The 26,462-nt window shown below is 38.7% G+C and overlaps 1 protein-coding gene and 1 long non-coding RNA gene across 2 annotated transcripts in view; one reads left to right on the forward strand and one right to left on the reverse strand.

Annotated features, from left to right (window-relative positions):
- LOC127435393 (neuron navigator 3-like) overlaps nucleotides 1-26,462 on the reverse strand; it is a 216,241-nt gene that overhangs the window by 63,359 nt on the left and 126,420 nt on the right. Inside the window, exons 9-12 of the mRNA XM_051688837.1 lie at nucleotides 22,861-22,973; nucleotides 15,134-15,242; nucleotides 6,042-6,410; nucleotides 3,629-3,760 (exon numbers count right to left, since the gene is read on the reverse strand). Coding sequence (XP_051544797.1) covers nucleotides 3,629-3,760; nucleotides 6,042-6,410; nucleotides 15,134-15,242; nucleotides 22,861-22,973 — 723 coding nt within the window. The remainder of the gene's footprint in view (nucleotides 1-3,628; nucleotides 3,761-6,041; nucleotides 6,411-15,133; nucleotides 15,243-22,860; nucleotides 22,974-26,462) is intronic.
- Nucleotides 21,093-22,252, forward strand: LOC127435446 (uncharacterized). The gene is made up of 2 exons (XR_007896208.1): nucleotides 21,093-21,191; nucleotides 21,396-22,252. It is a non-coding gene; the product is annotated as an uncharacterized LOC127435446 (long non-coding RNA).

A 26,462-nucleotide genomic window follows, 5' to 3' on the forward strand; every position in this document is an offset into this window, starting at 1 on the left:
GCGAATGAGTTTACTTATTCATGTCTGCGCCGCTGTCATACGGGTTCTGCTTTCTCAACCTCGCCCCTCCTAGCTGCCGCCAGCCATACCTCATCTATGTTGCATGATGGGAGTATTTATAGCTGAAAGCTTTTAGCCATCATTGGATTAATCATTGTCTCATGGCAACTGATTTCCAGACAGCCCCAAAGTTATACATATACAACATTTTGTCAAACAAGCACTACATTTCATTACATTAAGCCTACAATGGTTTCATCACAGTAAAGTGAGTGCTCCACGCAAGCCAACACTGTCTTTTTAATGCATATTATTGCAGGATTACTAAAAACAACAAAGTGAGATTAAGATTTACTTGCAGCAGTCCATTTTGCTCTCAATAACGTTGCTTTAGTTCCATGTCACATTTCTGTTACAGGAGACATGTTTCTGTTGGCTAGCCTGCATCTCTGCTTATTCAGCAGTCAGGATTTTAAAAGGGCAACAGCAGATTGAAATAATCTCATTTTCTTAGCCTGGGGGATTCAAACTGAGCTACACACCACAGAAGGAGAGAAAGGGAGAGAGTGAGCTTTGTTTAAATGCCCAAATCTTAGTAGTCACACTCTTTGAGGTTTTACACACAGATGGCCGCTCACAGCAGATGACAGCCACAATTTACACAATTACACACTGCCAATACACAAACACACTACTGACTGGCAGCTGTGACGAAAAACTGTCTCTTTTATTTAAACGGATGAACGTACGGGAGCTTCCAGCAATGCGGCTGTGGAGCAATAATATTAAAGTTGCTAAGATTAGTTGGAGCTTTGTCCTAGTGGTTAGTGTACATGTTTCATGCTGGTGATGCAAGTTCAAGTTTGAATCTTGTGTCATTTCTGGATCTTGTTTCATCATAATTTCCATTGTTTCCACTGTCAATGAATGGCAAACTATACGAAAATAAAATTTAAAGGTGCACTCAGTAATTTTTTCCTCTTTAAAAAAGTTTAACTACTAAAGACATGCATTGTAATTTTGCAATATATGTAGGAATTCATGACCACTCACGTTAAAATAAAGACTCCAGTCATATCAGTAACCTTATAAAAGCTGTTTTATTCTACATGGAGAGGGACCACACATGGGGGCTGCCATTTTAGAATCACATGACCAGCAGAATACTACTCACTTAATCTCAGTAACCGTCCTGTTATTTGACACTTTCACTCATTGATTAAAGTAATCATGACTGACTGTGAATACTAAATTTCTACAATGGCATCTGAAACTGAAAACTACTGATGCTGCATCCAAGCCGCTAGGTGTCAGTGTAAGTCCAAGATGACACAAAGACAAAAGTTACTGAGAGCACCTTTAATACTTGGGTTAGAGGTTTTGGAAAAATCTCTAACCCTAAGTATGAGCCTTGGCATGCACTACGAATAACTGATAAAATAAAAACAATTCACAATTATATGTAACTCACTAAAGTTTTATTCATTTGCAATTGTATTGTGATTTCTATAGCAGATGGCACAAGCTTAAATCAGAGTGATGAGTTTAGCCGTAAGAGTAAGAGAAAGAGTTGGACCCACATTATAGGCACCAACCGTAATGAGTCCCTCTGGAAGCTCCTGCTCTCTCCACTCTCTAACACAACAGCGCACAGAGAACCAGTGCTCATGTTAAGGATCATGGATCATGTTTATCTTCCCAATTAGGCCTGGTAATTGGTCAGGGAGTCAGAGGCCAGTTAAATACTAACCATAAAGCACACAGGTACTGACTAGTAAACATTGAGGAATATTCAGAAGAGCAATACAAATACACATGCTGCTACTGAAATAGACAAAAGAGAGCGAGAAAGAGTGAGTGTGTGTGTGTGTGTGTGGGGGGGGGGGGGGGTCAATCTTAAGTCATAGAGTCTCTGAGTTTTTCTCAATCAAATCCCCTCTGGACAGGTTGGGTTCATTATTCTGGGGACTGTCGCTCAGTCTGGGGAGCTTCAGCACAGCTGATCCTTATCCACAGAATAACTGACAATAACCAGAGGCAAGACCAAAATATAATGCCTCCCAAAGCTCTGAGACTGCACCATTTTTACAGGATTTTTTAGGTGTGAACATTTTTGACAATAATAGGGGAACAGTGAAGCTTGAATCAAAGCTTGAAACTTATATACAAATTCAGTTAAAAGTAAAGCAACACAGATCACCCATAAAAGGCATATTGCACACAAAAAACGTCTAGAGCTTTCTCAAAATCACAAGCTCCCTTATGATTCCCTCCTCCATAAGTCATGCTGCACAGGTTTTTAACCATCTGACAGGAAACAAAGTTGTTTATTATAGCAGTATACCACAATAGGCACTTTCAAGGAAGAACTAGCAGTCTTGAGTTTAATGAGATTACAAAGAGACTAGATACTGTAATCTAATTAAATTTTTAGTCAAAAAACATTACATTTGAAATGTATGTAATCAGATTACAGTTACTGACTTTTAGTTCAAATGTATCTTTAGTGACAAAGTTACGATTACATTACTTGGGTTGAAAATAATACTTAAATATTATTTACGTTGAAAACATTTCAAACATTAATTTCACTCCTGCTGTATGTACGTCTATTTGCGTTTCTGTCACAGCCGAAGGGCAAAAGCCCAAAAACAAATCTTTGCAAGGGAGAAACACGTGGTGCTAAGTGTATAGATTGCATAAGTCAATGGAAGAGGAGGAAATATAGAATTATTCTGAATTTGTTAAGGCGGAAAAAAAAAACTCTTCTGTAATGTAAAAGTAAAGTAATTAGTAATGTGGTTACTTTTCCTATGAAGTAATCAGTAATCTGATTAAAATTTTAAGAAGTAATTAGTAATCTGTGATGGGTTACTTTTTTGATTAACTTACCCAATACTAGCTGGGTTTTCATTGAAACAATCACATTGCTAAAAAGTCGACTAAAGAAAATATGAATCGTTGCGTGTTTCCATCCACTATATCATGCGCATTATCTTGAGGGAGAACGCCTTGTCTTGACGGAGCAGATGAATGACCTCCTTGTTTTGGGGAGAGTTTTATTTGCAGGATTGGAACAATTGTACCTCATTTTATTAAATGCTTCCAGGAGACACCACAGAATAAGTGTAATATCTGATATAATGAGGTCTGAAATGGATGTGATCCCCAAACGCCGCCAGCCTCTGCATATATGGGAGCGCCCACACTCAAAACTTTTCTGGTAGATTGTGAGGACCCACTTTAAAGACAAGCTTTATGCTCTAAGTTTATGGGCCCTATTATCAAATGACAGAGTAGAAGGGGGAAAAAAGTAATGAAATTCATTCACTTTTCCAATTTTTTGCCAACATTTACAGAAAGTGCCACATTTATTTAAATCTTGTCAGTAACTTACTGAGTTACTTTTTTAAATTAGTTTTATCTGGCTATCTCAGTTAGAAATGTGTCAAAATTCACTACCTCTACTGCAAAAAGACATGGTATATGCACATTTCAAAGATTACAGGAAGTGTCTACAAACACTTTGTCCCCTATCAATCAAGAAGTAAACGTCTTGGTGGACAACCCATTGGAGATGTATGTTAAAATGAAAGCTATTTGTCTGATTAATGACAATAAATTTTACCTGTCCTCCCCTTGCATCTCTTTGACCCCTTTTTGGATGACTTCTCTAGTGGGCATCAATTCAGGAGGACGATCCACATTTCGAGAGTAAAGATCCACGTTCCGAGAATAAAGACCTCCGTCTGTGTGATACCTTTAAAATCAAATGCACAGAATTATCAGTGCAATATTATCTGTGACAGTTTTTCTGTGAGAAATTTAAGTTATATGTTTAAAATGAATAGTTAATGCAAAAATGAAATTTCTTTAATAATTTTATCACCCTCAAACTTTTTGCGTAAAGACGCATCGTGGCAGGATTGACATCAATGTAGCCAAACAGCACTGGTTGTCGCATATCTCGTTATCAATCACAGTGCAATAAGTTTGGAGCGACATGACGGTGAGTAAAATTATGACAGAATTTACAGACATTTCATTTTTCGGTAAACTATCCCTTTCATTATTTAAATAATAATAATAATAATAATAATATGTTTTGATTTGTGTATTTGTGAGCATTACTTTAAAAACATTTAGCAGTGTATTTACATGCATATGAAATAAACAGGGAGTTATAAACATGTCACGGATGAGACAGCACAAAATACATTAGCGTTGCAATAATTAGTGTCATAATTTAGTTAATCACTTTTTAGGCAGATATATTGCTTGCATGTTTGACAGTGGGAGCACTTTATTTTCTTTAGCTTCACCATCTCCATCACTTTCAGGCGAGATTCCTCAAGTGTCAATAACTTGGTTCCATTATGAGTCTGTCTTTTATAGACTTCATTTCTACTGTTACTTTTCTGTCTGCCTATTCATCAGCATCAAGGCAGCAAGGACAAAAGCAATAGTGCATCACACAGCGATGTATTCGTGACCCTGAGCTATTCCTCAATACTGAGTAATATGTGTTTGTGTGTTTCTCACCCACATAAAGATGTATTGTGAGAATGCTGTAGGCAGCTACTACCTCTCTGCATTGATGGAATGCTTTTATCTAAATGTTATACATCAATCATAATTTTGCAAAGACTATTGTGTTTGTGAACACTGTATATGCCAACAGAGAAAGTGATGAATGATGTTTGGAGAATTATCTTTTTGACTGCTTGAATGTAACTGTAAGAATATCATCATTAACTGCTGAAAATTATGACACTCATTTGCTGATAATTAAAAGAAGATAATTTAATATTTAGTGTTAGTGATTTGTTCAAATCCCTAACCTTAAGTAACTGCCACAACTAATAGCACCACTAATAATAACTAGATAGGTACATCTTCTGAAGAAAATATGAGTGGTGCTTGCTGTGGCAAAACTGACTGCCACAATGTGCCTCAGTACACAACCACGTGCCAAAAGAGCCCAACTCCTGGTCTCTACGATATCCTGGTGCCAAGATATGGTGTTATGGCTGGTTGCTAGGGTTTTGTGGGTGGTTGCTGGGGTGTCACTAAACTTGCCTTACTGCCCCAAGTGAAAAAAGCCCAACTCCATGTCTCTACGATTTTCTTTTGCCGAGGTATGGTGGAGTAGTTGCTAGAGCATTGCTAAATTGTTGCTAGGGTGTTGTTGGTGATTGCTAGGGTTCCATTAAAGTTGCCTTACTCCACCAAGTTAAAAAAAGGCCACTTCCATGTCTCTATGTTATTATTTTGCAGATATATTGTATTCTAGGTGGTTGCTAGGGCGTTGCTAGGATGTTGTGGGTGGTTACAAGGGTGTCACTAAAGTTGCCTTACTGCATCAAGTAAAAAAAGTCCACTTCCATGTCTCTATGATATTATTTTGCCATGAGATGATATTCTGGGTGGTTGATTGGGTGTTTCTAAGTGGTTGCTAGGGTGTTGTGGGTGGTTGCTGGGTTGTCACTAAATTTGCCTTACTGCACCAAGAGGAAAGTTTACAACCCTATGTCTCTTTGATTTTCTGTTCCGGAGAAATTGATGGACTTTTTTCACCCGTTTTAATGACTTTCAGGTGATATTGTAAGCCTGATTGCTCATAAAATTCATAGCTTACCTCTCCTCATTAAAGGTGCTGTAAGTTATTTTTTTATTGTCACCTGGATTCTTTGGATTGCGTGGTTTTGGAAAGAGGGGGCGTGACTAATTCAATGGCTAAATCTGATTGAAGTTGCAGGACGAGTTATGCGCCAAAGTTTTGGCATAAAAAGAAGGATTAGATTTTGGGAAAATCCCTAAATGAAGGTCCAAGCAATAGTAATAGTGGTGCCTTGCTAATGCAACACCACCAATATTTCAGTTCAGGGCTGGCCTATTGATGAGCTAGAAAGATAGTCATTGAAACAGAAAGACAACAATACGTATTTCATGTTTGTTTGTTTTTTTCCTGTTTCTTTATGGTTTGTCTTATGGCATGATTTATTTGTATTGTATGGTTACATGGTATGTTGGCCTCTTACCCACTGATGTCATCTGCATGTACATTTTTGGCCAATATGTCTCCATCACTCCCATATCCTGTCATGTCCACCTCTGGCGCCACCTCTGAAATCCCGCCTTTCTCCCCTGGCTCTGACCCTCTGACCCCTGAGGCGGTCGCTCTCCTCTGGGGGGTGGTGTACACCAACCTTGAGGGGTCACCATAGCGACCAGTGGTGCCAGCACTGGATCTGGGCGGGGCATAACTAGGGGCATCACCGGCCTGCAGACGAGGGCTCGATGTTTGGCCCAGACGCCAAGCCATGGTGGAAGAGCGACTCGAGAGGGCGGGAAGGCCACGACCGTTCACTTCTGTGGTTACTGTGGTGTCAAATGTTGTCTCTAGGGTACTAGAAAGAATAAAAAGAGAGAAAGAAAAAGGGACTGTATAAGAGAATTTGGGCACTGCAGAGGGTTTGGGTAAGTAGATCAATACCCTGCTTCAGAAACAGCTGACTTAAAATTTTAAGGTGCCAAGGTGAGTTGTTTGCTTGACAGTTTGAGGGCCAACATGTAGAATGGTGCAATGAACCACTCTTTCCAAAAAAAAGTTACAATACTATACAATATCCACTTCCTGCTTTTCCAATGGCTCAAAATTTTAAAACAAATAAAGGCAGCAATTATTTCTTTAATTTCAAGGAATAATTACTAAAGTAAACCAATAGCATTTAGCATCACTGACGTCAAATCTGGCGTGATGCTTCTTCTTGCACCATATTCAAATATTCACAAACAACATTGGAAAGCTGCGATGGAGGGAACAATTTTCACCAAATATCAGTATACATTTTAGTCTGTTTCTCACACACTGTTATAATATTACTTTTAGAGCACTAAGAAGGATATAGTGCACAAATTGGACTTCTTTTAAGGTGCCTTTGTAGTGTTGTGTATGTCCTTTTTGAAGCTTGGCAGCCCCTTGTCACTATATGCTTTCATTATTTTATTGTATGCTTACATTCTTTAATATTTTATATTCTTGTCCACTACAGATCTTTTTATATGTCTATATTAGACCTTGTCTCTCTACACAGCAGGTCTTCTATCTGTAGGTACAGTGTTCAGTGTGGTGTGAAGGACCCAGCTGAAGCAGAAAGATTGGCAATGCTGCCATGTGTTATTGCTGCTCTCCATAAAACAGAAGCTATTCACAATGTGTCATGTCTAATCCACTTCAACCATCAGCAGCCCATCAACAAGCATGTTAGTGAGAGCGCAACTTCAATCTGACTGTCTGACCTTTATTAAGCACTTTGTGTCTTTGATTGTGTGAGTGTGTGAATGTGTGTACTGATGTGTGTTTGGGTGTCTCCAGACATCAGAGGCTTGTTGATATGGAAGTATGTGTGGCGTTTACTGAGAAAACATATGGGCAGATACTCACACACCCATGTACCCAAGAAAGAAGACCATTCCCTACAAGAGCTCTATCTAGTGGAGAGATAGTCGCATTACCGCCAGATTTACAATTTTAGAGGGTAAATGTCCACTTACTACATTGTATTGCTTGGAATCGCCTAACCTTCATAGTTATAAGTATTAAACTTCGAAGCGAAGTTCATTATGTACAATTTGTGGTACGGACATACATAGTACCTGAAATCAAATGGCTTGTTGAGGAGACATGTGCTATTACTTTTCTAATGTTATCATACTTATAATTTTCACCTGGCAGAACATAAAACAGCCAAAAAAAAAAAAAAATCCCATTGACTGACACTGAAGGAGGTAACACAAACATATTTAGGGACCAGAATATCATGAAAATGTGGGGGTGGGCTAGTAAGTAACCAACTGACAACTACCCAGAACACCCTAGCAACCACCTATCAATGCCCTAGCAACTGCAGACCAATGCAATCACACTTATTCACCTATGCAACCACATAGCAATGCCCTGGCAACCACCTTTATCACCCTAGCACCATAGTGGTGGTGAGTTTTTTATTGGCAAACCCAACTCGAGTTTAATATACTGTCTAAAAATATATACTTAACAAATTCCCTATGTTCTGAAAATCTAGACAGTTATTTGCAAGAGGGGACACTAGCAGGGGGTCGAAATTGAATGTCACTTAACCAGCACCAAGATGATGTTGTCATGACTACAGTGCAAGTATATTAATATCCTCCTTGTCAAATACAGTCCATACAGAGGGAACTTCATTAGTTTTGGCTATTATACACACAAAAATTACAATAGTTTAGGCCTGTTAAAGGTGGTTAACAACATCCTACAAAAGAGATGCGTTGAGTGCTCAGAGATAGTTCAAGTTCAAGATAGTAGAAGACCATTAAAAGTATAGTTTTTTTTATCAATCATACAAATCCAGGAGTAAATTTTACAAAATGTCCTCAGCTATTATCATTCTCTTGTTCTGTGAAACATATGACAGAGTGGACTCCGTTAAGTGTGTCCAGGATGACAGAAACATTTTGTGTGGGTGCTGTTATTATAGAAATACACCATAAACTTATGACTCATCTGGAACTGAGGAACAATAACAAGCCAGTGATGGTCACACATGGCTGACCAGTGTTTTCTCAATAGACAAAAAACACACAAATACACTTCAGCATAAATAATTAATATTACAGTCGGAATATGTGGTTGGTTTAATCATTTATGGTTGTTTATGAAGATGGTACCAATATGTTGGCAAAAGACAAATAAAATTGCTTGAGAATTGCATGCACAGGTAAACAAACAAAAACATGGGATGAATGGAGCTTTCACTGCATAGAGCAGACAGAAGTCATGGTAATTTCTTTAGATTGTTTGCCCGCATATATTGGTTGAGACTGCATTTGAATATGCAGAATGTAAGGAAGTGTGGTAATTGTGTGAGGATGTGTTATTATTAATGTATTATTAACATGTTATTAAGGCCTATGTGAATTAAGAAATTTTGAAATGAATGGATAGAGTAAGTAATGCAGCACTACAAAAACCTAAGCTATCTATGAAACAGACCGTTCCCTCTGTCCACCTTTTTCCTAAACACAGAAGTTTTTTCCGATTCATAACAGAAGCATTTATTTTATTAATTTTTTCCAGTCTCCAGTTTTACATTTGAAAACATGACCAAATAACAAATCATGTGGCTCCAAAGTGCTGATATGTTACAGAGTTGCGATGACGGTCTTTTGACAGTTCCTCACCTGCCAATGTTAAGTGTGTAGATGACATGAAGCATTGGACTCAGTTGATATCATCAACTACTTTGAATTGTTATGACAGCCAAAAACTGCGCAAGTTGAGCAAGAGCAAATTTTTACCCCAACTAACACTTAAAATAGTTGTTGTTCTTTGTCTGTATCGCTTGGTAGTTTTTACATAAACGTTTTAAACAGTCCAGCTGCAATCAGAATCGTTATGTCGTCACGCAGTGGTTGGTCAGTAAAACGTTGGATAAATAAAAGCTAACCAGAATTGTTTAAGCTAGGTTTTTGGGTTGTTATGACCCTAAATCCTGTAGTTGCCAGTAGTTAATATCACCGGATACAGCTAATTTCTTATCTATTAATATCCAAAATCACCCGCTGGCCCAGTCGTCTGCATTTATATCCCTCTCTGATGTCAATCCTCATGGCAGCTGACAGTTCCACTATATTCCTGATATCTCATCTTCTCGATAACCCCTGTCTCTTAGCAACATGCTACAGCTACTGGGAAAGGGTAAGACTGCAGCATTTTTCTGAATCTGCCATCCTCCTCTGTTATTCTTCTCTCTTGTTTCATGGTACATTCTAAAGAATGAAGTGCACTGTGCTTTCTGTAATATTAAGTGATAGACACAGGGTGAGGTAAGGGGGCATCTCTAACTAAAGGTGCTGGAAATGAAATAAGGTACAAAAGTGATGGGCCTGAGAAATCATTTAGACAATTGGACTTTGATAGAAGATGGTCTAGGGCCTAATATAATGAGTATAGTCTAGGAGACACACACAGACACAGAAAATTCCAAAAGACAATCACACATAGTTTGTATACAGTGAGTCAAAAAGTCTGAGTCCACTATTAAAATGGTTCTCCTTTTTTTCTCTCAATTTAATATAAATTCCATAACAATCAATATTAATTTTGCTTCAAAGGAAGTAAGGTAATGTAACCTTTTGTCAAAAGGAGTTAACATGGTCAATGTCACAAATTTGCTTATTTGATTAGTGACCTAGAAATGGTGCAGAATGTTAAAAATATTATACCATTTATCAGTCATTATTCTAAAATATTTGACTGCAGAATGCAATGATTGACCAATTAAAATCAAGTATTTCAGAGAGCTGTATAATGCATTTGCTGAAACCACTTAATATCAGGTGTCTTTATCTATGCACTAAAGCATTTGAAACAATGTACTTATTATGTACATATGTGTTGTTACATTGTACTTACATTTAAAGTACCTGCATTTAACTAAATATGTAGTTACACTGTTAACCTTACCCCTAACCCTTAACCTAATCCTACCCCAATCTTTACCCTAAACCCTAACCCTAATCTAAACCCTACCCCTAAACCTACTCCTAAACCTACCAGTCCCTCAACCTTTGTAGCAGCAAATGTACATTTTGTGAGAATTTTGCAGAACAGTATGTAGTTACACAATAAATACTTTGCATTGTATGAAGTTTAATGTAAGTACATAGTAGTTAAAGACACCTAATATAAAGTGGGATCATTTGCATAATTTAATCGGTAATGCTTTAAAAAAAAGGTTCTATTTGTTAACATTAGTAAATGCATTAGGCATTAAGGCATTTTACAGCATTTATTAACTTTTGTTAAGGTTAATTTATTAGTGTTATTTCATAATGCATTAACTAATGTTAATGTGTACAACTTTAAATTCTAAAAATGTTTTAGTAGGCTATATATTGAAATTTACAAAAATAAACTATTGTTAATGCATGCAACCTTATTGTGTTAACATTCAATACTTTTATATGTAATGTAGTACAGTCAACACAACGAGTTAGCCCCCAACAAAACTATTGGCCTCTAAGTTAGGAGGGATTTTTTTTCTTGAAGATTTTACGTTAATAGACTGAGGAGTTTTCTTTCTTTTTTTTTTCTTTAAGGTCAATCAATACAATTTTTAAGCTCTGAGAACCTCCAAAACAGGAGCTATATACCATTCATAGAGTGTGTTAAGAGATGGATGCAGCCCAATTACAAAAGCTCAATTGCAGGAGCCTCTGAGATTTCACGAAAGTGTAATGGAATTCACACAGTGAGCCAATGCCTCACAGGTCTACATCCTGTGTGATGTTACAATGGTGAAAAATAGAGCTCTTCCCTACAATGAAAAGAGTCAGGGCTGGCTTGCTCTCATCTCTCAATCAATGCAAAGCCATTGTAAATTATAAAATGTATCCTAATGAATTATCCAATATATGTCGTCATAATGATAAATTGATTTACCTCATTGTCATTCGTTGTGAGCACAGCCAGAAGACCACATTATATATCCGAACATTATGAATTCCATACAAAAAAGGTTGGAGTGTTTTTGGATTCATTGGCTCTTTATTGGGTAGCTTTATGGTAAGAGAGTGAGGATGAGTCTAACACCTTTTTGGCTACCGTAAAATGCAATGTACTATGAAAAACTAAAACAAAGGCCAAGCATTAATTTCCAGGGAAGGGGCTCCCAGTGAGGGAGATGAAGAGAGAGAGGGCCAACCCCATCTGTCATGTGAGAGCGCTGCCTCTGAACCACTTTCCTGTGAAATTACATTTATGTTGTGAGTGAGATAAAGAGAGACGTGGCAAAATAGGCCATAGAGCAGGGTGAATGTGCAGACATGTTTATGTGGGTGTTTGTGTGTGAGAGTACACATTTTTGTCATCCTTGCAGACTAGATGGTTTTAATAAATGATTATATTCAGAGGAGCTGAGAACAATTTCCATTTCACAATGAGACTGGTGTGTCTTTGTTAGCGAAGATGTTGGCACAGTGAGGGTTTGCATAGTTTGTAAGTGCCAAACTGAGTTCTGTCTTTAAAGAAATTAAATTGGCAAATGCAATTTATAAAATCCAATTTATAAAAAGTGCAGCTGTCATTGTTTTACGAGAGTTTCACTGGAGCTAACGATGAAGGTTTGGTATTCACAATGTCTTATTCAACTTATATATTGTCATGATGTATGCAGGGGTTAAATTGGGCCGGAACAGCATTCTGGGACCCAGGGCCCGACTTACGCATGGGCTAAGCTGGGCTGCAGCACTGGGTTATGGAGGGGGCCCAAACAGTGTATGTGAGAGTTCAGAATGAAAGTGGAGTGGAGTGGGAGTGTGATTTTGCCTGGATAAAGGAGCGTTTTTTCTTCTCTGTAAATTAAAGTGTCAGTTTTCTCTTGTTTAAACACTGTTCTGATATCGATCCTTCAAGAGCATAACGTATGTCAACTAACTGAATGGTCAGAAAGATGACCGTCGAATCGAATCAAATCGGGAAATCTGTATCAATACCCAGCCCTATTATTAACAGATTGTCCTTGCAAATATTGCACAAACATGTTTTCTGACGGTTATTATTTTGTATAGGGATTAGAAACAGTTCAGAGGTTGAAAACCAACAAAAATTAATGCAGAACAGTTGTTCAATTGTTCCAGAGTTTTTCATGGAACCAAAGACAAAAGAGTTTTCAGAGTTACTGTAGGCTACATCTTGCTGTTGCCCAAATTCTATCACATCCTGCATGCTCTAATGAAGGAAGCGTCCACACCAGATAAACACTCACTGAGCACTTTATTAGGGACACCTGTACACCTACATATTCATCCATCCATCCATCCATCCATCTTCTATAGCTGCTTGTCCTATGTAGGGTTGCAGGTCCTACATATTCATGTGATTATCTAATTAGCCAATTGTGTGGCAGCAGTGCAATGCATAAAATCATGCAGATATGGGTCAGGAGTTTCAATTAATGTTCACATCAACCATCAGAATGGGGAACATTTTTTTATCTCAGTGATTTCGACCATTGCATGATCGTTGGTGCCAGATGGGCTGGTGTTTCTGTAACTGCTGATCTCCTGGGATTTTCATGCCACAACAGTCTCTATAGTTTACTCAGAATGGTTCCAAAAACAAAAAACATCCAGTGAGCAGTAGTTCTACAAATTGAAATGCCTTGTTGGTGAGAGAGGTCAATGGAGAATAGCCAGACTGGTTTGGGCTGACAGAAAGGCTACGGTAACTCAGATAACCACTCTGTACAATTGTAGTGAGCAGAATAGGATCACAAAATGCACAACACATCAAACCTTGAGGCGGATGGGCTACAACAGCAGAAGACCATATCAGTCACTTTAGTAGGTTTAATAGTGTTCCTAATAAAGTGCTCAGTGAGTTTATTTCTATATTTGTGTCCAATTTTATCATCTGATTTGAAAAAAATAAAATAAAAATGTGCTTACCACTTTAAATTAAAATGTTTTAAAATAAAATAAAAAGGAGGTGGAGGTGAATGACATGGGGGATGCTATTGTGCTACAAATAATTATTATCTGTCACTCAGACGAAGTTGTCAAATTTCCGTCATGAGATGGGTTTCCTGTTAACGTTGCATCTAACGCTTTTCAGGTCATACCATCGTACATTATTTTAGGATGGAGGATTGCATGCTGTATCCCAAACTAGTATGTAGATCGCTCGTTATTTGTTCTTCACATAAATTCTTAGATACGGGAGCTGTCCGGTCCAAAGGTGCTGAACTAAGGCTGGAACTTTTGCCAATATGTCCAGGAGTTTGTTTTCTCAACATGAAAATATTGAGGAAACACTGCCAAATATGGAAATTATATGTAATCTTATCAAGGCACAGACAGTTATTAAATATTAATGAATTTCATAAAATAAATAACAATGGCTTTGGTAAGACAGGGTTTTAGATGTAGGCAATGCTATCTGTCAAATAGACACTGTTATAAATGCGGGCCTTTTCAACACAATTTTTATCCTAGGAAAAAGTGTACAATACAGTGTATTATATAGATCAATGTTACAATGGCTTTCAAGGATCAAAATATATTAATGTAATTTATTAAATGTCACTTTGTCTCTTATAATCTATGAAATATGCGACAAACATGTGGTCCAAGGCTCCTGTTAAATTACAAACATTTATGTGCAATTAAGATTACCAGGCTTTTGCGAAACTCGCCGTAGAGATTAAGTTGTTGCTACTTACCTGCTACTAACATTCTACTCAGTGCTTCAGAGTACCCAGCCATGGTTTATTTTTATATATTTTTATGTCTTTTTCTATTTATTTTCCTATAATTATGTAGAGGTATGCCATTCCATTTATGTATGTACTTTAATAAAATAGTAAGTTGCAGGATATGTAAAACCCAGAGCGAAGTTCAAGCGGAGCAATTACAGAACACTTTGAAGGGAAGGGGAAATCTGTGTTTGTAGCCAGAGTCGGAAACACTCAGGGCTACATATGGTTCTCTCAGAAATACCTTAACTTTTTCTTTTTCGAAATGGTAGCACAATATGGTGTAGGTAGGGCCCCAACAACGAATCCATCCCAGGGGTCCCCACCCGCCTGAGTCCAGCCCCCACCTCCAAAATCCCAATTTAACCCCTGGTTGAATGTTTCTACACAGTGTATATCTGATAATGTAACATCACCCAACCATGCCCCTCTGAAAACACTAGCATAGCTGGTTACCTGCATTATTTTTGTTTTGTGGTTACTGGTCCTAATATCTCCACCAGGCATCTTAACTAGCTTAGCAAATCTTTGTTGGACTTATAAGATACCATTCTGGCCAAATTCAAAGGCACCATCACATTTATCCTTCATAGATAAGGCAATCCCAGAATGCATTGTCATTCTAGACAGCATTTTATTGGACAAAAATTGGGAAGTGCAAGATGAGTCATCAATAGTTTTGTAGTATATGCGTATATCTGCTCAAGGTTCATTTAGCCAACATTTACTAGGCTAGAGTACATTGGCTTTAAAGCTAATAGACATGGAATTTATGCTGGTCTGAGCTTTTCTATTCTAGGCATTCTGACACAACAGATGACCCCAACACTCACCTGTGGCTAATCTGCGTCCCACGTAAACTAGACATGGTTTCTTCTAGATTCTGTCTCAGATCAGCAATGTTCTTGACTGTACGCATCCGTCTGGTTTCTGGATCCTCCCCTGGTGGACAGAGAGAATACAACATCAGTTACTGACCCTGTTACTAATGCCAAGCCATTTACTACTGCAGTTTGTAGTCTGGAAGGCAGAATGGACTCGGCATGTGCAGTCAAACATGCTTCGGCTAGCAGTTAGTGAGCAGTGGCTGTCTGCTTTCACATGTCAATGCAACTGATGGGATAAAGGGACAGATTTCACGGTCATCACTTTTTCACGGAGCACAGAGTAATCCGTATGCTATGACACCGCAACCCAACCCTTAAGCCCGGCTCAAATTTTGGCTGGAAAATCTGCCTATAAAGCAAAATCTTGTCAAATTTAAATGGACTGTGAGTCATCTTAGTGCATATATTTTCACCCTCTTGTTATAGATAGGAGTGGATTGAACTTGTATGAACTTGTATGTTTGCTGTCATCAGTCGAGGTTCTTGTGCAGTGAAGTGCTTGTTTCACATTGCAATAAACTCATTGAACAGACACAGACACTCAAAAAGATACTCAAAGAGGTTGATGATGGCAGTATGGGATCTAACAGTGGGTCTGTACTCTGCAGGTCTCCCACTTCCCACTGCAGACCTGCTTATTTTATTCAAACACGTCTGGCTGAACTCAGACCCACTGACTTTATAATACCATGCCAATGGCTAAATTTTAATGAGTTATGAAGTAAAACATGAATTCTCTTCAATCTAAAATTGGTGCACTGATCTTAATGTGTGACACTTGATTATCTTGTTGAACATGTGAAAGAACATACTAAGGTCTAGGCATCATGAAGTCATCGTGAAATCAGAATTGACCGTATTCACTTTCTTAATACAGGTTCCTGGTTTTATTGTGGACGATTCATCAGTGCACTTTATTAATAAAAATAATAAATTAAAATAAATACATAAAAGAACTATATTTGTCTTTGTTACCATTCATCAAAATATAATAACTCTATAAAATGACTTTATTGCTGATGTCACCTAGGCCAAAAATAATGTTAACAAATAGTGAAATAGCTGTTTCTGTAAAATGGGTCGTAAACGCTGTTTTAATGTTGACCTCAACTACCAAGCAACTGCAGTGAGACTCAACTCTTTAAAACTACAAATGCCTTTAATATAATCCTGTAAACATGTAAGTATCAGATGGATCATTATCAAAGTACAAGTCTTTAGAAATACTGTAGAAAGTACGATTGGAAAAGTAAAGGTTGATTTCCCATCTAAATTGTTGTATCTGAGGATCACACAAAACACATTAGCATTCACACCCCAAACCATTACTAACAGCTCCTCTCAGCTGTCAAACACCTCCTTATTTCTCTCCTGTATAACTAAATGCCACCTCATACTGTGTGTTAGCATGTCAGCCTTGCTGTTGGGAGAGCTGGCCACCGACTTCCACAGAAAAGTCAAGGAAAGGCATAAAACAGGTACATTCAGTACTACAGTATCTGTGGTTTTGAATTTGAACCCTAACCCTAAGTATCAATCCTCTGTGTGTAACTCGTCTTGCATTGTTTGTGCTACAGACATGAAAGATACCTCAAATAATGAGTCTTGAGAAGAGGTGAGCTTACGATTTTCACCTGGCGGACGATGAAATGGGTGAAAAACCCTATAGACTTCCAGTGAAAGAGAGTCTCGATATCTAGGGCAACGCCCTGGCAACAATCCTCAATAGTCTAGCATCGCAAGTGTGAGTTTTACAGGGGCAAGCACCGCTCACATTTTCTTCAGAAAATGTGAGCAGTCAATGTGAGCGATAGGGCTGTCAATCGATTACAATGTTTAGTCAAATTAATTACATGACATGGTGAATAATTAATAGAATTCATCGTAATTAATCGCCAACATAATTATTTGCTGAGAAAGGCATGCAAATAAATATGAATCATATAAATAATGCATAATAATTCAAACATTTATAAATATAATATGTAGGGCCCATAATAAACATATAATGTGGATTGAAATTCAGTTTGAAATTAATTGCTTTATTGTGGCAGATTATAAAGCATTGATTATGTAATATGAAAGTGGCTTATGAACTCAATTTATTGTTTGCTTTATTCTTTAAAGTTTAAGCCTACAGTTGACAGCAATATGTTTTGCATTGAGTTCGTCAATGTGTCCAGTTCTCACAGTACGCATTCTAGTGTTCCGTCTGCACTATTTTTAATTGTTGCTCAATGTACATGTGCGTGCGTGCCTCAGACGGACGCATTTGGTGCGTCTCACTGGTATTTTGCGTCATAAACGACACATTTTTAGTAAGCTGTTTCAAGTTAAAAGTAGTAGAAACTTTGAAAATCACATCTCAAGCTTCCTGTATTATGTTTTCCTGTATTATGCTTTCTCCTAGAGCGGTTCTCATTCAGTACTTTAAGCCTGAATTGCTCGTATGGTAGGAAAGTCTGTACTTAAATTAAGAAATGTAAGCATAAGGGGACATGATTGTGTACATTTTTTTAACACGTTATTTTTTATATAATTAATAGCACTAAATTAATGCATTAAATTGACAGCCCTAGTTAAAATATTATTCAGAAAAAAAAAAAAAAAAGAACTGACTAAATTTCTTTAAATGCACAGTTCTAGATTGTCCTATTGAGATACATTGAAAGCAAACATCCAACACACATCATATTTCTTATATCCAATATGTATACAGTTATGTTCCAAATTACAGAGAGGCATGGCCCCGGGGCACAAACACACATATACACAGTCTTTCTCAGACCATGTGTTACTCAGAGGCTTTATGCTCTTGTAATGGACTGGAGCAATTGGCCAAACTGTGTATGGCAAATACAGCCATTTCTCTATTCTGCACTACCTCACATTGAGCTACAGGGCCATTTAAAACACACATACACATACAGCAGGTACATGCACATTATCACAATGAGTTCATACAGCACCAAGCACAAGAGCTGCATATTTGATGTATAAGAGGGCTCTGGGTGGCATAACTGAACTTGCTGCCCTCTGGGTGAGCAGACACATTTCTGTAAGCACCACTTGAGTTTGTGATCAGTGCAGGAGGGCATGAGGACACAGCTGGCTCAGTCTGAACATACGACAACTGAGGTTTTGCAGAGATTTAACCTCATTGTGCCATGTTAAAAGCTAATCCCTTCTAGAGCTTCAAAATGGAATCAATGTTGATCCAATTGTCTTTTAAACAGGGTTTTCCCTTTGTGTAATTCAAACGAATGTTGTTCTGCATTGCTAATTTCAAGGCAAATATATGTGACACAGCAGAATTGTGGTCCCTAATAACAAAGAGGCGAGCCATATAGAAGCCTTAACTTGTTAACCAGCACCCTCCTTTTAAATAAAAATCCAAGAAATGGCACACTGTGGTTAAGGTGTTCAGAGTGGTTGTTAGGGCTTTCCTGTGTGGTTGCTAGGGTGTTCTGGGTAGGTAGTAGGTGGTTATTTAGTGGCCCAAGTCAAGAGTCCACTTCCATGTCTCTATGATATTCTGATCTCTAAAAATGGCTTGGGTTTCAATGATAATCTGGTATTTTTCAGCCATTTTATTATATGCCAATACAAAATTCTGATCGTTTAGAAAGATAATAGCACACCTCTCCTCAACAAGCCACATGATTTGAGATAATATTCATATCCATAGCACAAATGCAAAGTTATACTTAGGAATAGAGGTTTGCTAAATCCCTAACCCTAAGCATGAGCAGTAGTAATAGTGATGCTTGCCTTATCAAGCCCCACCAAAAAGTGTTAAACATACAACTAAAATTCCTTCAATTAGATGAGGTGCAAACAGCCCCTTGGTTGACAGTTACCACATAATTGGTTGGAAATAAAAGCATGGATCACACTAACGGGAGGCTAAATTGAGCTATTGATCAAAGCAACAGAACCACTGGCAGCACTACCATAGCCACCAGGTAAATGTGGCTTCTATATGTTCCCATATACTACAACCAGAGAACCATAATTCACTCAAACATTCCTAAGGGCCGAAACATACTCTACGCCAGTACGTGAGCACAGACGCATCTAGCTTTGGAAGATCGATTTTGTGTGTTGTTGCATTCCCAAATGTCTCATATCGCAGTTCATAACACAAAACAAATACGCACTGCATTCTCAATGTTACCACAAGTGGCTCTATAGCAGACATTATTGTAAACTCCGATGGTGAGTTTTTTTTTTTCTCAATCAAATACTGTAATGGCGGAGCAACAGTTGCTGGGAATATTGCTGGCCGTGTAAGTTAAATTCAATACATTTATAGCAACTTAACTAAATAATAACACATCTAGTTTAATGGTACAAACTATTTAAAGTAGCTCTATCGCATGCCTAAGTACTGAGGTTAGTTAACGTTACAGCAGCGCATAGAACATATGTTCAAATGGACAGTGAGTTGGCAAAGCGTTGGCCAAGTGCTCCCATATGTGTAAGCCTGCTTGCATAAAATATGTTTCTTGGCTAATGCATTTACACACACTTGAAACCAAGTTCAACAACAAAATGACAACAAAAACAAAAAACAAAGGCAAAATCAGAGCCCACTATGTTACTACTGAGTTTAAACTCTAAATATCTTATGAGTTTGGGAGACTTTTGCAGTTTTATGTGACAAGGCACTTACGGCATATTTGAGGGTTCAAAGCCTGCTTCAGATCTCCAAGCATAGTTAGTATGACCTCTTCATCCAGTTGTGCTTGTTCTTCTCGGCCACTTTCTAGTTCCTCTGCCCAGTACCCTCCACCGGTCCCTGCTGACCCTGCCTGGTGGTCCTCATCTGCTTTCTTACTGCCGCCCACCTCATCTGCCACCTCACGTGGCCGCTGGTGCCGGTGAGCAGACACCATCCGACTGGATTTATGACCCCATGGCACAGGTATAAGGGAGTGCTCGGATTGAGAGAGCATCTTGGTTAGTGACAGAGAGAGTGAGCGTGCTCTGGTGCTGCTGTCGGGGTGTCTACGAGCACTTCCTCTGCCATGTTGGGGCAGGGGTGATGATGATGATGCCCCTGAGGCTGATGAAGGTGGACATGGTGGGTCATCCAGCTCGAAGGTGTACACCCTCTGTTCGCCATCACTAAGCAGCACGAGGTTGCCGAGGGAACGCTGCTTGCGGAGGTTTAGGTTGTCCTGGGGAGGTTGTGGCGATTTGCGAGTTGGGTTGCCACCCTGGAACACGGAAAACTCGGCTCCCCTTTTCATATTGTTGCACGTTCTTGATGATCCCTTGGTCATTAGACTCTACTTCTGCTCTTGAAGTTCAGACCCCCTCGCAATTCTCCTCACATGATAAGCTTATGAGGGAACTGAGAGATCAGGCAGCTTCAGGTGGCCACTAACACACACACGTCGATTGGCTCAGGACAATTGTGCCTGCCCGCAAAAATGTCCCTTACATCAGGGAGCCTTAAATACCATCCTGCCCACACGCATTCATGCTTGCCACAGCCAATAACCAGCATCCAGGTGCACACGTCGAGAGCATACTCCTCCTCGTCTTTCTCCTTTCCTTCTTCTTTCAGTGCAGCACAACTCACGATGAGGAGATCAGCACCAGACTATGTTTAAACCATAATATACATCCATCAAAGCATCTCCTCTCTTCCTGTTTCTCTCTCTCAGCGAGCAAGGACTCTTCACACACTCTGTCTATTAATTACCAGTTGGAGTGAGCACGTGTGGTTTGCTCTGAGGGACAGCGGAAAGAGAGAGAGTGTGTGTGTGTGCTCCGAGACGCAAGCTTAGAGTCCGTCTGCTCCTTTTAAAATGCTGTGAGCCGTTTCATTCTCTTTATCAATCTCTCTCTCTTCTCTCTCTCTCTCTCTCTCTCTCTCTCTCTCTCTTTCTCTCTCTCACTCTATCTCTCTCTCTCTTTTTCTTTTTGCTGCAGTGATAGCTTGTGTCCAGTTGCTGTTGGCTACCAAGACAGTGCACACCTTCGAGCAAAACAGGTATGTGTGTGTGTGTGTTGTGGGAATAGCGGAAGACAAAACTGTAGCTTGTAAGGCTGTGAGCTCTTCACTCAACCTCTCTTTATAATGATGAGGGATATACTGTGGAAATACTTCTACATGCAGTTCAACTATCAAGGAAATTATGCAAAAATTCTGGATTTTGTATATTATAATGTAAATTAGTGTGTTTTACCTTTACAGACCCAGGGACCTCCACTGAGACTCTCAGTCAACCCAGATCCATAACTGTCAGTGGTTTGCAAACTTTGGTTTTATGAAAAGTGAGAATACGAGGGTCTGTGAGAGGAGGAGACTGAACCAGATGTCTCCATTTGCTCTCAATTTAATCTCATTGCTTTCAAGGAGATACAGTTGAGATAATATGGAAATCTAATTGCGATTTGTCTTTCCAATGGGACCAACAACTCTCTCTGCAGTATCTGTATATCTGTCAAATCCACATTATACTCTCAATGCATGTTAGTCTGCAATATGTAACATGCTTATAATATGCAATGGCTTATTCTGTGTTTATTGTAAATCAAATCAACACAATGTTGTTTCTGTAAATGAAATGTGACAAGACTAAAGGTCAGTTTGCATCGGTGCACACTGCTTTTCAATTGTTTTTCTATGTAAACATGCGTTAGACAGAGATCTTTGACCTTTGATCTTTGACTGTTTTTTTCTCGCTGCCGCGTTTTTTAGACGCCACGTCAATCAAAAAGAACTTACTGGAAATACTGTTAAAAACGTGTCTCGAGACACTGGCTTTGAAATGAAGTGTTGCATAAACCTGCATTAAATGTCTAGCTATGACTCATAATGTGCTGCTTCACAGTCCCTTTGCATACAACAATATCCTCACCATTAAAATGACCACAGAAGGGTTGTATTCTCATTCCCACTTTGTGATTATGCATGTTTGTGTCTGCAGTTAACTCATTGTAATTTGACATTACAGACATTTTTGTGCATGCTAAGCCACTAATTTACATCTCATTATAGACAAGAATGCTCGTTAAAAAAATAATAATAAAAAAAGAGTTTCCAATTGAGTTTGTCTGAAGTTTTGTTTAAGATGGTTAATTAAAAACAAAATAGGGAACCTGGAAATTGCAAAAAGATTAAGCCTCATCACATACAGAATTAATGACATGAACTAAAAGCATGTATTTCAGACACACTAGGTATCATAGATTGCATTTTCAGAGGGATAACACATTGTGCTGATAAATATACATAGAGGAAATGAGCCACTAAACAAAAATGCGCGAAAGTCGATGTCATAGTGCAGCCTTAAATTCCAGAGATTGCATGGCAGGTAAATGCAGCATTTGGGGCAATTTGCAATTATTTCCCAGAGCTGGTTGTTGGGTGGATGTTAAGAGATTTGTGTGCGCAGTTCCTGAGCCCCGGGCACCTATCTTCAGCTATGAACTGTCAAATCACAGTCACACACACACACAGAAATACACACAAGCACAAATAAACACATTCTGCTGTTTGGCCTCCAAAACAAGGCCTGCCTTTGTCCACCTGTCATTTCTAACCTTTTCTTGCTGTGATAGCAACATGAAACTAGAAGCCTGCAGAGAGAATCTGTGCATGTGTTTCAGCTTGTGTGTGTATATATATGTGTGTCATGTGGCAGAACACTTCCTACCTGAGATCTCCTCCAGGCACTGTTTGGCGGTCTTGCTGTAGACCAGGTCTTTTGTGGGACTGAGACACGGTTCAGGGGGGACCACAGTTGTACAGTCGCTTTCTGAGTACGTCCTGAGTGAAACAAAGGAAAACATTAGTTGACTACATAAACTCTACATGACTCTGACTGGTCTGAGGGGACCAGAAGATCCGATCTTGCTTTTTTCAGGTTTTACTATCATTGTGGAGACATCTGGTACACAAATATCTAGCAAAACCTACCACAGTACACACACATAGTAGTTGTCCTCTGTAAAGAGGTGAGACTGGTAGAAGCTCTGACAGTATGCACATAATAACCACATCTACAACAAATGCAGGACTCACTCAGATAAACCCTGTACACCCACACACACACTCTCACTCTCTCTCTCTCTCACACACACACACATGTTGGTGCAGCTATCATTATGAGCACTCTCCATAGACATAATGATTTTTATACTGTACAAACTATAGATTCTATCCCTAACCCTAACTCTACCCCTAAACCTAGCCCTCACAAAAAACGTTCTGCATTTTTACATTTTCAATAAAACATCGTTTAGTATGTTTTTTAAGCTATTTAAATTATGGGGACACTAGAAATGTCCTCATAAACCACATTTATAGCATAATACCCTTGTAATTACCAGTTTGTAACCTAAAAAAAGTCCTTGCAAACCACTTAAACCTGCCCACACACACACACACACACACACACACACACACACCTGCACACACACAAACACAATTCACCAGCCAAATATTTAAGTGTCATGTCACACTTTTAGTTTCAGCACATGTTCCACACTCATGCCATTGAGACACACTGCATTACCTGTGGCAGCATTCACACACACACACACACACACACACACACACACACACACACACACACACACACCCCTGTGAATACAAATAAACAAATGATGCAGAAAGTAAGGGGTATTTAAACTGTCAGATACCTTCAAGCCTTGGTGAGCTGAATGAACTAATTTACCAATGAAATTGCAATAAACAAAACAGGCAGATTCAACAACAGGTCAGGTAAGTACACACCGATTTTGATATAGTGTGCAGGAAACATCAATGGTGCTTAAAGTGGAGAGGAGAGGGAGAGTCAGTGTATATATTGGTGTCCCCTATGCAAGCTGAGGAAAATAAACATTTCAAAAAACAATTGCAAAAAAAACAGTAGGTAGGAAAATTATTCTGCCTTAAGATACTAAGGGATCATCACATGCATTCTTCATGACACAACGTTTTCATCCAAAGCATCAAGCCAATATGGCAGACAAAATGTTGGTTATAAATATATTTTTATAGGGTGACCATATTATGGTTTTCCAACATTCTTTTGAATGTCCATGTACTAAAATAATATATTTGATGCCATGAGTGTACCTTCATTTACTATTACTATTATTTTGAATGGCCATGGAAAATGAAGCAATGTGATAACAATTTTACCTGGTCGCAAAAAATAGTCCACTAATTTACCTGATGAACTTTCACCTTTTGCTGATCCTTTATGCTTCTAAATCACTTGCACCTTTATTAGCAACTGACACATAAGTGCCAGCTTTACATTTCATACATTCTGCTTCCCACGGATCTCGACCTGGACGAAAGCATGGGAATTTTTTGTCCAAATCTTCTGTAAATTTGCACTTTCGTTTGGGCATTGTTTCCACTCAGCTGTCATTTGCTGCTACTGTCAAGCAACTGTTTGATGCCGAACACAACAATGCTTTGTGTGTTCGCGGAGAGATTGACAGGCAGGAATTTGGCCAATAGTTGCTTGCAAGCCTCTTATAATCGACCAATTGGTGTGCGAGAAGGCGGGACTTACAAAGAGGGGTTAAAGCAATGCAAATATGCGTGCACACAATGAAGTATTAGACCAGATGCACATCATAATGCAACAAAAGCCGAATCCCGGATATTTTCGCAAATTTAGAAATCCCGGCCGGATGCTTTTTTGAGGTCCGAGAACGAGGACATGTCCGGGAAAAAGAGGACGTATGGTCACCCTAATTTATATAAGGAACTATATAAGTATAACTTTAATAGTTCCTTATTTAATGCACTATTTCACCCACTAGCTGTGTGTGCTATGTGTTTACATGCTTATTACAATAGCCTATTGTGTCATTAGCTTAGCAACATATGCTAACATCAAACTCTGGTGGAAAGAACTGTGAGCGATAATTAACTGTGAGCATAATAATTTTCTTGGGCACTATCTCTCTCAAATTAGTCACTTTTGAGTTTGCTTATTGATTAGTATGCTGTCTTAAAAGGTAACAGAGCAGAAAACAAGGCAGGTCACAAGGTTTTGGCAACATGAACAAACGTTAAACATGTTGTTTCCAAATGTTCATTGTATACCCTGAAATCGAACCCATTCTGCCAAATTACAGTGCCATCCCCATCAGTAATTTTTGCATCAATTTAATTGTGTTTAACTTTTCCTGTGGTGCTCCTGATAGTAAGTTGCATGAGAAACCTTAGAGACACCTTAACTGATCAGGAGGCTGCATGTTTGCTATAAATTACAGTTTTACTCCACTGATGGTTAGATTTAGGGTTGGGATTTCGGTTAGAGGGTAATAAAATATGCACTCCTGTTGACTGTATTACAACTAAAAATACAACTCACTTTTGGTGCAACTTTGTAGACATTTAACCAGGAAACAGGAGCTTGCACGTGAAAACACTGTAATGTCCCAAGACATGCAAATTTCTTGAATATTAAATTATGTTTACAGTTGTAATTAACTCAAATTACAAACTAATATTTACACATTTGGAGAGTATAGAAATCAATGGGTGTGGTATTAAATAGGATGCTCACAGTTTTCGGCATGGATCTTTTTAAAATGTAGTGCATCGTCTCGCACCACCGTTGAGAGCTGTCACAGCCCTGCGGTTTTTACAGTGTTGAGAAAAGCTCTCAGGGATGAAGATCTGTAGAGGTGGAGGGGAGTGTGATAAGAGCTCTGGTTTGAAATTCCATAAAGACTTTGGGTTATAAACCTTATAAGACGGCACTGTGAATGCCAAACACAGCTTTAAGAGAACACCATCATCTTCCCAAAAATTATAAACCTGTGGCAGGCCAGTTAAGGAGTGTGTGAGTATCTGTGCCCTTATGAAAGCTGTTAAGCTCTTGAGGTTTGGTTTGTGTAGGTATATCAGATAAGGGTCTTTGGGTTTAAAAGCTCTTTATTCTGGCAAACGATTCCTGTAACGATTCTTTTATTCCTGTAGCTGAACATACACACTCACCCAAGGACAGTTCCCAACCAGTTTCTCTCTCATCATGCTCATCTGCACCTTTCATGTCAATCTTTGTCTATCCTTTAAACATGTCTCTCTGTCTTTTTATCAAGCTGCCTCAAGTGTTATGAATGCTCTCTGCCTGTCAATCTCTTATTTTCTTTCACACTATCTTCCTCCTCTCAAAACCACCTTCATTAGTCATCATCTGTGATGTTATTAGCCCCTCTTTGAGGACTGAGGAAAGTCACGCCCCTAAAATGAAGAGTTTTTGGTCTGGCAAACAGCTTGCCAGTT

Source organism: Myxocyprinus asiaticus, chromosome 45 (genome assembly GCF_019703515.2).
Source record: "Myxocyprinus asiaticus isolate MX2 ecotype Aquarium Trade chromosome 45, UBuf_Myxa_2, whole genome shotgun sequence".
Classification (NCBI taxonomy): Eukaryota; Metazoa; Chordata; class Actinopteri; order Cypriniformes; family Catostomidae; genus Myxocyprinus; species Myxocyprinus asiaticus.